The sequence below is a fragment of the Centropristis striata genome, chromosome 22 (assembly GCF_030273125.1).
Source record: "Centropristis striata isolate RG_2023a ecotype Rhode Island chromosome 22, C.striata_1.0, whole genome shotgun sequence".
NCBI lineage: Eukaryota > Metazoa > Chordata > Actinopteri > Perciformes > Serranidae > Centropristis > Centropristis striata.
This window is the reverse complement of record NC_081538.1, coordinates 12,438,771-12,453,676: the sequence shown is the minus strand read 5'-3', so window position 1 is coordinate 12,453,676 and position 14,906 is coordinate 12,438,771. Positions and strand designations below refer to the sequence as shown.

The window sequence follows — 14,906 nt, the reverse complement described above, 5'->3', positions numbered from 1 at the left end:
CAAGAGTACACTGATCCTCATCGGCCTCATTGGTAGTCTGACTGCAGACATAGAAAGTACTTGTGATTACATCCCCGTAATCTATGGTCTCATCTCGGGGGTCAGGAGTCAGTTGACTCCTGTTTCTCTCTCTGTCTCTTGTACTTTCTACCCATTACACTCTTCAGTCCTTCAAATCTCTCTTCTTCTTTGTCCATTTGATCCCAAATTCATGGACGCTTAAAGTGCATCAGCAGCAGCGAGAGGATTCTCATCTGTTAACTCAAGACCATTTAATCGGGATATCATCGAAGATTTCTGGATTCTGTTACTTTCAGAAGACAAGAAGAATCTCACAGGCGGACAAAGCAAACATGCAAAGGTCAGAGCTTCAGAAAATGTTATGCTTTTCGGTTCTGAATTCATTTTTAGGACCTGGGAATAATTTATTTGCAGGAATAATGCTGCTCTATTCATCTCTTCTGCTTCTTGTACTCATTGACCTTTCTTAGACATTGACCTTAAGTAGGCCTCATAAGTGGTTAAACACAGAATGACCTGTAGGGGAAATGGTAGATAAGAGACCACCTTTAAACTTAACATTTTATTCACTTATTTAGAAAAAAACACAAATTATTTTTCTTTAGGAATAAAGAAATGAGTGCTCTTGTAAAACAGAAGAAATTTGGTTATTCACTGAAAACAAAATATTAAAGCTGAAAGAAGACAACAACATTGTAGTTACTGCACTCTGCTTTTGCATTACTTTTACAACCTTTTACAGCAAACCCAGAGTGCAGTAACTACATTTCTGGGGTCAAAGGTAAAATAAATCGTCATGATTTTTTAGCATAAAAATTACATCATTAATGCATGTAGAAATAAGTGTTCACTTATCGACCTTTAACCTATTTGGCTGGTCAGTTAAAAAACTTTAAACTTTAAAGCAGTTTTTCTCAGTTTTACTCTTTGCATAGTTACTGTAGTTAGGGTTTCTAGGTCTCCGGTTCGAGACCGGGCGGAAACAGCTTTTATTTAGCAATATCGCATAAAAAGTTTGTAGTTAAATTCTAGTGCTGCAGCTAGCGAACAACATGCAGGAAGTAGGTTAGTAACGGTTTCCGTAGTGTAGTGGTTATCACGTTCGCCTCACACGCGAAAGGTCCCCGGTTCGAAACCGGGCGGAAACATAATTCTTTGGTCGTGCTTGTACCTTTCGGTCAAAGCTGTCTGAGTTGTATTTAGTGAACAACACAAGCAAAGTCTGCTGAGTTGTATAGTAAGTTAACCGAAAGAAAAGTAGCACAATATGAATTAGATCATTTTTACTCTTTGCATAGTTGTAGTTGTAGCACTGTAGTTAGGCTTTCTAGGGCAGTATAGTACATGAGTAAATGTACTTAGTTACATTCCACCACTGTAAATAGAGGATATTAGGTCAAAAGGAATCATACAGTGATATCTTTAGTCGTCTTCTGTGTTAATTTCCAGTTTTCCAGTCAAGCTAGTATCTTGAAAGCTCCAGGCTAATACTGCTGGTCAGGGTAGCTCTCCCCAGACAGGAGGGATGACGCAACTGGTATTTTTTTTCTCTCTCCCACTCTCACGAAATATAAAAATATAGCATTTAAAAATTAAAGATAATACATAATAATAATGCATCAGATCAAAATAAATAAGATCAACTATGTTGTAATATTAGTGCACTTCTTCAACCTTCCAAAAACTACTAAACATTGAATATAAATAAATAAATAAGACAAACGTGATTAAATTTATTGTAATTCACTGCCACAACATACTCAAAACCACAAAACATATGAATATTGCGTGAACCATTTTCAACATATTCCAACTTGAGCACATCATTGCAAAATCATGTTTTCATGATCGTTAGAAAAATTGGATTAATTGCCCAGCCCTATCTCAGTCTAGCCTTGAATGCAGCACAAGGGCAACTAATGAGGAGTTTTGATGTGCTGACATTTTTTAAAAAGAGCCAATGGACATTGGTTACCTTTAAATGTGAGACTATAGTGCTTCGGCACAATGATGAAATGCATAAAAGAAAAAAGGGACAGCTTTTCAGCAGTCTCCCCTATATGCATTCAAGCACTTTCATATGGTCACCCTGTTAAAATAATCGCCTAACTCATTTTTTCAAGTTTTGCAAGAAACACAAAAAACTTCACCAAAAGTGTAACATATGACATTTATTGATCATTTCACTCAAAAACGATGTAACAAAGGATGGCTATTGGCATAGTAGGCTAGTAACACTGTGTGTAAATTATGTAACAAAGATGAAGGTGTCTACATAAGAGTCACACAAGCCTGTCAGAAACATGACATGACAAGTATCATGAGCATTACTGTTACTTCAAAGTGTCATTAATGTTCATCCCATGTCATGTTTATGACACGCTCATGTCACTCTTATGTAGACACCTTCAAAATAAAGTGTTACCATTTCTTGCTTAAGTCACAAAGGCATGTTCAAAAAATTGCCTAAGTCATATTTTATTTTGACTTAGGCATAATAAATCCGCTTAAGTCACACACTTGACATAGGCCATTATCTTAAAGGGGTAAAATCACATGATCTGATCAACTGAGGATGTAGGCGATTTTACAATATGAGGAGATGATTTAGGCAAAAAAAACAAAACAATTTTGACAAAAAAATGATTTAGGCGATTATTTTAACAGTGTGACGATATATTAAATAGATGAGATTAACTCAAAGGGAATCATACAGTAATCTTTTTAGTCGTTTTCTGTGTTAATTTCCAGTCCTGCTTAATGACATTATAATGAGAGCGTTGTTTACCCACGTGTTTATAATGAAACACTAGTGACAGCCACAGGGCGGTGGTAGGAGGCGGCGGTGTTTCCGTCGTGTCTCCGGAGCATCACTCGCTGCTAACGTCCCCTTTAAGAAAGCAGCGCCGAACACTGACGATATTTCCTCGGCCCTGCTCCCATATCTATGCTGCTCCCTGCCCGCTTCTGCAAAATCAACAAGAGACTAAAGCAAGCTAGTATCTGCAAGCCCCGGGCCAACGCTGCTGGTCAGGGCAGCTCTCCCCAGACAGGAGGGAGGACGCAACTGGTATTTTTTCTCTCTCTCACTCTCTGTTCGCCTGCTTGGCCGCCAAACACTCAGCAGGAGACGACATTTAGTCGGGGGACAGAAACAAGCGGATATTGTTGGGATGGATGGACCAAGTGAGCAGTTTTGGCCGTGAGACTGGCGCTAATGTGGACGTCCTGAGCAGCAGGTGTACTGAAGGATAAAACAGACTAAAGGCAATCTCAGTGTTCATGAAACTTTGCTACGATTTACGCGCTGGGTAAGGAGACTTGTTTTCCCTCTTTGTAACGTTATTCAAACGCCTATTGTTAAAGGAAATGAACGGTATTGTTTTGTCTCACTGTTTCGTCGGGGTCAGCCGAAATGCGGATTATTTCCATCTCATGTTGTGTATGTTACGGATATGAGAAAATGTCCGACCGTCTGAGGGTTCATTGAAACAGTTAACTCGAGGCCTAGCTACTTCAGACTCCTTTAATTCAGTCGCTGACTCAATTGACAAAAAAATAAAGGACACATTTGAATTCAACAGTGCAGTTTGGCCTATCTGACGGAGAACTGTAGCAGTCGTGAGTCGTGAACATCACTCCTCCACCGCCAATTATTATTTATAATAACGTCTCTTGCTTCTTTGTGAAGGATAGTTTCGGATATTATGTGGGTTTGCCGTTAAAAAAAACAACAACCCCAATTACACTGTCACGAAAAAAAAAAATACACCCTAACTCAGGGGTCTCAAACTCAAATTACCTGGGGGCCGCTTGAGGCAGTATCAAAAAGACACAAAATTACTAAAATAAAAACACAAAATTACAGAAAAAGCTAAATTACTTACAAAAAGACACAAAAATAATATAAAGAAGACACAAAATGACCAAAAAAAGACACAAAATTACAAAAAAGGCACCAAAATGACTGAAAAAAAAATCTAAATTACTTTAAAAACAAAGACATAAACAACACACAACATTACTTAGACACAAAATGATTTAAAAAAAGACACAAAATGATTTAAAAAAAGACACAAAATTATTTTAAAAAAGACATAAAATTACCAAAAAAGGTATTTAAAGGGACACACACAACACGGTAAAGTGCCATTCATATAAAACTCTCATTAAACTTTCATATCAAGGTGGGGGCCACAAAATATCGTCACAAGGGCCGCAATTGGCCCGCGGGCCGCGAGTTTGAGACCCATGCAAACCTCACATCACATTGACCGAAATTAAACATTTTACAGCGTTGAACGTTTTTACCACTGTTACATAATGCGCCTGAAGTGTATAATTATTCAAAAACTGCTGTTGTGGTGTGTTCACGGACAGTAGAAAGCTCTGACATTTAGGAAGTGAGTGAGCTATTCTGAAGGGTGCTGTCAAACCAAAATGAACTCCTCATTCATTATCAGTGGGCGAGTGAGGACAATCATTTGTTTCCTGCCCTGAATTGATCCCGCCATGTTCACCTCACACAGAGTTCAAATTTGGTGACACTGTGTCCCCATTGTCCATGTAATTGGAGAGAGGGGACAGATTGACATGTTGTTAAGGAAGTATTGATCGTTTGTATCCTTGTTTATGTAACTGCATGGTGGAATAATAGCAGTGGAGTAGGAGGGACGCTGTAAAGAAGGCATTGAGTGCAAAGGCAGGGTAAGAGAGCGACAGATGTTTTCATGCTGTCCTTTTTTATGTCTAATGTTCAACACAGCGTGGGAGTAAATCTCACCTTGACAATTGACTTTAAATCCATCATCTCAATCTAGGGCTGCTCAATGATGGCAAAAATCATTATCACTGTTATTATGGCTAATATTGAGATGCAGGTTATTTGACACCATTACATATTGACTTTGGAAACATTATGTATCAACTGGGGGAAAAAACTTAATCAGTGGATTTTCTTGAACAATAGATGTAATTCAACCATAAAACAAATAGAAGACAAAATAAATGTGATATATAAAAATATATCATTTAAAAATTGAAGATGATGCATAATAATGCGTCAGATCAAGATAAATAAAATCAACTATGTTGTAACATAAGTACACTTCTTTAACCTTCTAAAAACTGCACACTTTTGTTTTATCTTGATCATCATGTTTTCATGATCGTTAGAAAAATAGGAATAGTCTAGCCTTGAATGCAGCACAAGGGCAAGTAATGAGGAGTAATCACAAGAGTTTTGATGTGCTCTGACATTTTTTTTAAAGAGCCAATGGACATTGGTTACCTTTAAATGTGAACGCGATAGTGCTTCAGCATAGTGATGAAATGCATAAAAGAAAAAAGGGACAACTCATCCATTTTTTAGTCATCATTTGCATATCAGTGAGGTCTATAACAAAACATAAATGCCAAACACAATCATCAATCAACTGGCTTGTCTGAAAAAACAACAAATAACCATTTTAAAATGGCCATAAAACCCCAACCTTGGACATGTTGTTGGCTTTGAAAAAAAGCTTGCCATAACTGACTTTTATTTCATGTTGCCCAGAGGGTTGCATTAGTGGGCTCAATAAAAGCTAGTACGTTCTCCTTGTCCCTACCGTGTCTTTATTGTTCTTGTCTTCAGATTTGTTGACTGGGACTCGACTGAGACGTCTGTTTAGCCCCCAACTACAAACAGAGCAGACTGTGTCTAATAGGTCTAATTAAAGTTCATCATATCTGCACTCTCCACCCTTCCTCCCGCTCCATCCCCAGGGTCTACATCAAATAAGAATAAGAGGCTTGATGAAACATTTACAATAACAATGAGTACCCAGATTGGGATTTGTATATTCATTTAAAAAGAATCAGGATAATCAGTAGCTACTTCTGTTTGATAGAAAGTTGGCAGTTTGGTTGAAGATGCGGTGCAGTGGTTGCCTGTATACTGATTAGAAAATACAAATGCATTGTCCCCTAAGTCAGAATGGCACATTGTTCCATTACAGGTGTTATTCAGCATGGCAGTAGCCTGTTTTCTTCTGATCATCTATCGCCTGTCTCTTCACTGTGAATGCAGCAAAGTGAGCGATACAAAAGCTGAAGCTACTCTTTGGAACATTCTGGCAACTTGGATATCTAAAGGTCATGTTCATCTCCCTCAGCATCTTATGAAACTTTAGAAGTTGAGATAAGCTCTACTGGTGAGCTAATCTTGCTACCCTGAGCCTCGTTTCTACAGAAACCAAGCACCATGGATGATGCTGACATGGTTTGATGCAGCACATTTGAGTTCGAGCACCTGTAAAAGGAAACGAGGCTCGCATCAAAGCGGAAACACTACACTGTGGCATTTCCAGCTAACAAGCAGTTGTTGTCAAACTTTCTGTTACTCGAAAACAAAACCTGACTGCCTAATGTCCCAGAAAACCCAGAAAGTGGCCTACTTGTGTGAGTGCTCTACCCTGTATTGTACTCAACAGTATGCAGTCGTTTGAGTGTTTCCACTGCCCCCCTTCCTCCCTTTCATGCATGGTTGATAGGCAACAGTTATATAGGACGTAACAGTAGAAAGAGCTACTCACGTGTCATGTGGCTATACCGTGCCACGATCCTCTTATAGATAGCCAGGGGTGATAGTGAAGCCATGCACCTGAATATTTATTAAAGTAAAATGAGCGTGTTGGTAACAGGCTAACAACATAAAGGTTTATTAGCCTCCCATTAAGTTTACATTATGAGCCAATCATATTGATACACAGATGAAAGCAGCCATGCTCTCATACAAATACATAAAAGAATATGATGCCTGTTATAGCACTCATAAAAAATGCATTATTATGGTTACCAACAAAGATGTGCTGTATCTGAAAACGTTGCATGCTCTTCTTGCAATCTTGGCTTTTGATCAGTGTAGTTTAGAGAAAACACAGGGCTGCTCAGCTAGAATGAGAATAGCTTTTACAAGATGCTATGACCTAGAGCAATAACAAATAAATCAACAACTATTTTAAAGCACAATGTGGAAAAATACAACTTCTACCTTCTACCTATAAAATGTGATTATTTTTTTTTATGATTGTAAATAAATCTGAGTTTCAGGCTGCTGGTGGCAAAAAATAAGACTTTTTGAGATCTCACTCTGGGATCTTGTGATAATGCTATTTACTGCGTATTACCAAAGGATTAAGCTGTAATAAGAAATAAATAGCTGGATTCATCAATAACAAAAATAACTGTTGCATTACTACTGCGATAACACTCATTAACCTATGCTGTTCTTAATTCATTCAAAAAAAATGTACATATTATATCATGAATGGTTTTGACATGGACATTATAAATCCATGTTTTTTTTATGCCAGTTTTGCTAATTGTATAAATTGTAAAAACTCTAGATGACAAACAGTCCAAAACCTAACAATAGTCAACTTACAGTGAATATCAAATTAAGGATGCACTGATTTTGAAATTCAGGGCCGATAATGATGTTTAAAATAATAATTTTGCAGATACTGATGTTTTTTGTTGTTGATGTTGTTTATTTTGTTGTTGATGTTATTTATTCATCCTTTGTTTATCTTTGAATGAGCACAAATCCAATCACACAAATGAATGAAACAACCTTTCACATGAAAATTATTAATTTTAAAAACTGCTCAAAAGTCATTATAGCTGCTGTATAACAACCTTTTCAATGAAAATAATTTTTCAGCTCTTCCATAGCCCAACAAAAAATTGTTTTTTGTGAAAAATAAATTAAATGTAAAACCCATTAAAAACACAAAATGGGATATCTTTCACCTCTTGCTTTTCATACAATGTTCTTGTCGCTGATTTTTATTCTTTTTCTCAGACAGTGTAACACTCCCACACGACTGACATTTTCTTTCACGATTATTCTTTAAAAAACAAAACCCCAGCAGGACTCCTTTACATTGTTGTCATTTGCTATATAACTGAATAATGCCGGTGTGGGGAAAAGGGCATTAGACTGCCTCTTACAGCCTGATATCCATGAATGACTGTGATTGGCTGCTGCAGTCAGTGTGACCCGTGTGACCAGGAGTAACCTCAAGCTACTACAGGTCATTAGAAGAAGATTACTCAGACAGACCTAATCACATGGGCACACTCAGAAACAGTAGAGTAGGCTTGTACTGCAAATACACCACTTATTAAGCTACTCACCCTAGGGCTGGGCGATATGGACCAAAAATCATATCCTGATATATTTAGGCTGAATATCGATATATGATATATATCCCGATATTTTTATCGCAAAGTGAGAGCAAATGTTCAATCAAAGTCAAAGCCAGATATGACATGTCACAAGTAGTTTTATTATATAAATACTGTATAACAACAGGAGTACCTTTTTAAAAAAAAAAAAAAAAAAATCAAAGCTCCATAAATTGCACATTTAAATAAAAAAAATCTTCAATAAAAATAGCCTAAAAAATTAAAATAGGCCAATCGTTTTCTGAAATAAATGTATTTATATGAGATAAGAATAACGAACATTACAAAATAACTAAATATGACAAACCCTAGTAAGGACAGCATTTATACATAAAATATATATTTTTTTAACCATAACGATATATGTGATATGGTCTAATTCAATATCACATTTAAAAATATATTGATATATTTTTTATATCAATACATTGCCCAGCCCTAACTCACTTAACTGTATACATTTCTACAGTCATGAAACAACAACATCCGTTAGTCTTGGCACATTGTCATACACTTAACATCTTTGCCTGTCTGTCGTGATGTCTTATTACTGCACCAGCCTTCCCCCAAGCCAGTGTTGGCAATGACTTATGATCAGGCAAAGGTGGATGGAGGTGTCCTTGTGTTTGCACAGAACTGAGCAAATGTATCATGAGGCCTGTTTGTGTATATCCCAAGAGTAGCATTCACACAGTGATCAGACCTTGAGCTACAGCCTCCTCCTCCTCCCCTCCCCTCCTCCTCCTGTCCTCTCTTTTCATCTTTTCATCCTCCTATTTAAGATGAGGCTGTGGTTGAAACTGCCTCTAGACTGGAAAAAGAAATCTTAAAAAGGGAAATAAAAACAGAAAAGGTAGCCTGAAGAACACTGCGGTAAAAGGAGGCGAGGATTAGCATCGGGACAAGTAATGAGAGCTTATATACATTATGGCTGTGCTTCATAAATATTAGCACTTTTTGACAGACTGAATGGAGCGTGATTTGTGTATTGCATTTTCAATTTAACTCTCAATGGAAACGTCAATATTTTCCGACTAGGTAATGTGCATCTGATGCTTTTATTAGTCGCTGGCTTGGTTTTATGGTAGGTAACTGTTGTTTGAGATGACCGGTTTCTCACTGAGCTTCAGCACGTAGCAGGCTGGTGCAGGTGGTTGTTGTGAGAACAGATTTTATGGTGACAGGTGTCTTGACAAGAGGCCGTAAGTGTTTATCAAAGCTGCCACTCACCATGTTTCCACTCACCTCTCAGAGAGGAAAGGTCAACCCACCAGTCACCTCTGCAATTTCCACTTAAATGGGGCTTCGTGGGTGGGTTGTCTTCATGAGGAAATTGAATATTTGTCGTTGCACATTTTGTTCATATCATAGACGTCCTACACAGATAACATGAAGTTCTGAAGTTCTTGTCCTTACTATTATCCTGATAATAAGGACAAACAATTACTGCCAGTGCTTTTTATTTATTTATTCATTTATTTATGAGGTCCTCCCACATGGTAAAATAGAATGTGAAATATTAGTCAATATATGTCTTCCCACATAAACTTTGTCATTTGTGTGTGCATTTATTCATTTTCTTCTTGTAAATTCAACATATAATAGTCCGATATATCATCAGAACAATGTATAAAAATTAGCAGCCTTACATTCCAAGATGATCAGTGAGATGGAGTTGCCAGCGGCATGTACTGAGCTCTTTGGAATTTACTATTGTGATGTTTGTGGCTCAATCTAATGTACCAACTCCTTTTATTATAGTCAGTGACAGGAAGTTAAGACGTTTGCAGTCTACTTCATAATGGTGGACCTGAACAATGTATGGGTCCCGTGAGGATTGATCTAATAAGGGATTTTGGATGTACCCTTTGTCTTTTTTTAGAGGGCATGAAAGTGACTGGGTTGATAACTTACTTTCTTTTTATTCATTCAGTCTAAACTGAGGAATAAGCACCCACCTCTTGCCAAGTGTGAGTAAAAATCTTTGTTGGTAAATTCAATAAATGAAGTCAGCTGTCATTGACAGGTTGCTGACTTAGGCCCGCTCTTCTACATGCACTCATGTCAACACATGAGTTGTTTTTTCTTTTGGCATTTCTGCTTTATTTAATAGTGAGAGAGTCTGAAAAATATCAGGCAGGAGAGAGGAGAGGGTGACATGCAGCAGGGTCCTGAACTGGACCTGGGTCACTGCAGAAAGGACTCCTTAATAGCATGTGCTCTACCCAATGAGCTGCCACAGCTCCCCATGTTTTAGTTTGCATCAGCTCTTCACACTGGAGGCTGCGTGCACTGTATGACCGAAAGTTGTACCACAATTCTCTAATTCTCTACCCTTACTGTTCACGTGTCTATGGTCATACTTGCTTGATTTACAAGATAGATACCACAGAACAGAAGCCTATAAGGCCAAATGAGGAGCACAGTGGAAGTACGATTAAAAGAAGATTTACAGAAAAGTGGCCCTTCACAGATAAGGGGGTGAGGGGACACTGGCTTTTTATGACAGCAGTGCCACTATGTTAGCTGAATTCTTTTTCAGTTAACCAGCCGTTGGTAGATGGAACAAAAAGTTAATTTTGAAACCTGACTCCATAAATGCATTGTCATTTACCCCTTTTCGACCAAGGCGGTTCCAGGGCCGGATGGGGGGCAGTGCCTAGTCTTGAACAAGTTTTTCGCGTTTTGACAGCCAAAGAACTGTCTCTTGGCCAGGAAAACTGGTTCCAGAGTGGCACCGACTCTTTGCTGGTCTCGAATCATCAACCACTTACATCAGGGGCTGAGGGCGGGATATCAGGACCAACAAGACCAACTAAAGCGTGTATCATTCATTTTATTTTATTTGTTTAACTGCAATGTGATCGATACAGGCTTGTGTTAGCGGGCTAACATTAGCTTACAACAAAGATTTACACCAACATCGTACATTCAGTGTCAATAAGAACATAATCGGCGTCCATAGCATTCAAAATGAGCAGCACAAATGTGTTGTACCAGTCGTGTTTGGATGCTAATGTTGGCTCGCAAAACCTGTAGCAACATTTGTAAAGAGACGATGTAGTCCACCATTGTGGTTATTATGCTTGTGGAGAGCCAATCAGCTTATCAGTTAGGCAATCATCTATCTATAAAAGCAAGAAGCGTGTGTGTGTCTAGTGCATATCTCTCTGACCGTAAATTTTCGTATGTGGCTTGCACATTGCACAAAGGTGTGCATCCTCGATTTTGAAGATTTTTGAATTCATTTTTCAAAATATCATTATTTATGTGGTGTCGTGTTGCATTGCACTGTTTCTGATCGGACGCCTTTTAGGGGAGCTCCGCCCCATTGTGTGATAGGCCTACACCTGGTCAGTAACACAATTCACTCTGGATTTACACGCCTGACTCATCTCATCTGTAAGTCTATTTAGCCTACCTATCTTTCAGAGTTTTAAAGTGTGCTACAAGGTTTGATTTTCCAATAATATTCTAATAGTTTCCAGCGAATATCAATGTTCAATGTGTATGTGCTGGATGGTGTGCGAATACATACTACCTACGGGCACTGCACTAGTTCTCAAAAATCAGTTTAACAGCTTATCAGTCATATAACTATCTTAGTAGTGTGACGGCTAGTCATCCAGTCAACCAGATTAAGTAATCTCTGGGGATTACATCAAGAAGAGTATCACTGAATTCCTTCCCAAAAATGACAAATCACAGCAGACAAGAATCAACACATTCATGTTGACTACACATTCTGTGTCTTCATGCTCAGCAGCTGGACAGGATGACAGATCGTTGTGTCAAATTGACAGATTGCGTTCGGTGATCTGCTCTACGAGAATGAATGACCTGCTCGTCGAGTAGTACTACAGGGGAATCTCACTGTTGTTTCATTCAGTCAGCATTCCTCATTTTAAGAAAGGACTAGATGGAGGTGGTGGACAGAAAGTCAACACTTTGGGTGCAGTCAGAGTTTAATAGGCCAATAAGACGTTTGTGAGCTAGTGGAAGAGAGATCAGTGTTTGCTTGCATTGCCAGTAATAGTTTAACACCTGTTGTGCGTTAGGAGAGGCTCCCGTTTTGACGCTAATCATGATCTATTGCCAAGAAGTACTGTAGTTGGCTTATATTGGGCTTACTTTGGGTGAACATTAATGAGGCATGTCTGTATTTTGTTTCTATCAGTGGGATACATTTTACTGCAGTATCAGGCTGCTGCTCCTGAATGCAGAGGAAACGCTGCAGCAGTTTGACTCCTGTGACTCTGTTAGATGACACAAACAGGCCCCCCCTGTTCAATCTGTCATCATTACACCTTCGGCCCATGATACCAAAACACAAGCATTAAGCCTTTCACTACCTCTCGCAGCCATTGCCACTGCTCCAGAGATGGAAATTAAATCAATAAATTAGGTCAGGAGATCTGCTGCTGTCAACTGTTTGCCAGAGTCAAAGGATGTGGTCGTAACAGCTTTAACAGGGTTACTGGTTATCTTCCTGTGTAGGCAGAAGACAAGGTTAGAGCTTTAAAGGGTAGAGGCTGGCGTGTTATTTTATACGTCACCTTAGGGAAAATTTGCTGAGGGCTAAAAGAGGAATTAAAAGGTGTAGAACAACAAGGGGAGAATAGAGAGCTTACAATGCTCATAGGACGAGCTTTGAGAATTATTTCAAAATAAAAAACTAAGAAGATGTAGCACCTACTCTGATAAAATAATTGCTTTTGTCACAGTCTCAGGTGGAAATTAGAGGTGTTGATACAGAGCAACAAACAAAACAAGATGACAGTTATTATCAGCCATGGCAATAATAACTGTCATTACCTTAATCTATTTTATTTTATTATAATACCGGTATGTTATCGTTTCAGTACATGTTTCAGTGGTCCATTACAGAAAATAGCACAATTTTTGGGGGGATTTCCGAGACCCTAGCTGTAAAACATGGACTTTCATAAGCTCTATATCTGTAATTGGTGTTGATAATAGTTTTTTATGTATCTTTATCCCTCCAAAATTAGAATTTCTGCAAAAAAAATCTTATGTTATATTTGTTCATAGTTCACCCCTATTACATATAAACCAACTTAGGCCTGTCACTGTAATTACTATATCGACTTAACGTTCGATATATAAAAATGGACACAATATATTGTTGTTTACATGCGTGACTTTTTGTACTTTTTGTGATGTGTTCAAAGTAATGCTGAAAATGTTTGACAGGCAGTATGAATTGTTGAAAAAAACCCTATATTTCCCAAGCAGCCATTCCAGCTGTTTAATTGCTGTTTTAATAATAAAATAATATAATACATAATGTTTATCTAAGTGCAATTTTTTGTTAACGGAGCCTGAAAGTCTGTTTTATTTGTTTTGGTTGTAGTTTATTTATTTATGTTTTATTTATTGAGGATATTTTCATATTTCTTTTCCACATTTCAATTCCAATGTTTAATATTCTGGAGATTAAAAAATGAATTGCTGTGGAAAAAAACGTATTTATTATGTTCTAATATCGCTATAAAACTAAAACGACATCAATACAACGATACTGTCGTTTATCGTGAGAGTTTCTGGGAAAATATATCGTCCCAAAAAATGTATTAATGTGACAGGCCTAAAATCAACCTTATTTGGTTGAATTACTATGCTTTATGGCCATTTCCATTTTTTCCTCAACTTGATCAAATATGCAAATCCAGTTTATGGCAAAGCGAAGGGTTACCACTTGAGTTAGCTTTTAATAAGGGCAAAAGAAGTAAAAGAAGCCATACCAACAATATCCACTGTGTTTTGTGTCCCCACAGGGTTGCCGTCCGCCATGTTAAGGTAAAGCCCAGGTGCGCGGTGTTGACCATGCTAAAGCGCCTGGACAAGATCCGCTTCCGAGGCCCCAGGACGAGAGACGACTTCCCGGATCTGGCCGAGTCGCCGCCCGCCTCTGACAACGAATGTAGCGACGACATGCAGCTGAAGCCCAGATCAGCTCTGCGAGACACGGAGGAGATCCTGCGAGACCCTGTGAGTGCCCCCCATGCATAGACGTGTGAATGTGTGTGTGTGTTTGAGCTGGATTTTGACTCATGGCCACATTAAATCCCTGAGGCAAATTTGTGATTTGTGATATCAGGCTTTATAAAACGTACTTGACATTTGCAGTCCATCATGTTTTCACGGGGGAAGCGGAAATTTGTTTGTTTGAATTCCTGTGTTTTCTGTCTCTTATTCAACCTTTATTTCAGTAGTTTTACCAAGGTTTATAGCCTTTACTTTTTCTTTTCCTTTCTGTTTATGTTGAACTCTGTCACTCTCACTTTTCTCTCTTAGTGTAATTATCATACTGTGTACCTTTTTATCTTGCGTTTGTCTTATACATACACATTTATCTTTGACTGGCTTGGATGAGCTCATGATAATGTACTCATGAATTATTCTGTTTGAAAAGGATGTTCTGACTCCTGTGTGACTCCAACATTATTTACCAGAATAATTCAAAAACAACAGACGGAGGGAGATCTGCAGTAGCTGATGTTTCACCTTTCTGCTGTTGTTTTAGCACTTTGAGCTAGCTTAATCCATGTTTAGGACTAACCACGACATTTTTTTTTTTTTGCAATGCCACTTGTTGGTGGTTACTGTGAAGAAAGACAGACAAAAGGATA

At 38.2% G+C, this 14,906-nt stretch overlaps 1 protein-coding gene and 1 non-coding gene across 3 annotated transcripts in view; both read left to right on the top strand.

Annotated features, from left to right (window-relative positions):
- The first annotated feature begins 1,096 nt into the window (after nucleotides 1–1,096).
- trnav-cac (transfer RNA valine (anticodon CAC)) lies at nucleotides 1,097–1,169 on the top strand. The gene has a single exon. It is a non-coding gene; the product is annotated as a tRNA-Val (tRNA).
- Nucleotides 1,170–2,813: 1,644 nt separating this feature from the next.
- The window catches only part of gramd4a (GRAM domain containing 4a), a 65,977-nt gene continuing 53,884 nt past the window's right edge, over nucleotides 2,814–14,906 (top strand). Inside the window, exons 1-2 of one of the 2 annotated variants that reach the window (XM_059325562.1) lie at nucleotides 2,814–3,332; nucleotides 14,052–14,265. In XM_059325562.1, the coding sequence (XP_059181545.1) occupies nucleotides 3,304–3,332; nucleotides 14,052–14,265 (243 nt within the window). In that variant the 5' untranslated portion in view covers nucleotides 2,814–3,303. The remainder of the gene's footprint in view (nucleotides 3,333–14,051; nucleotides 14,266–14,906) is intronic. The other variant, XM_059325563.1, reaches the window with a different exon arrangement.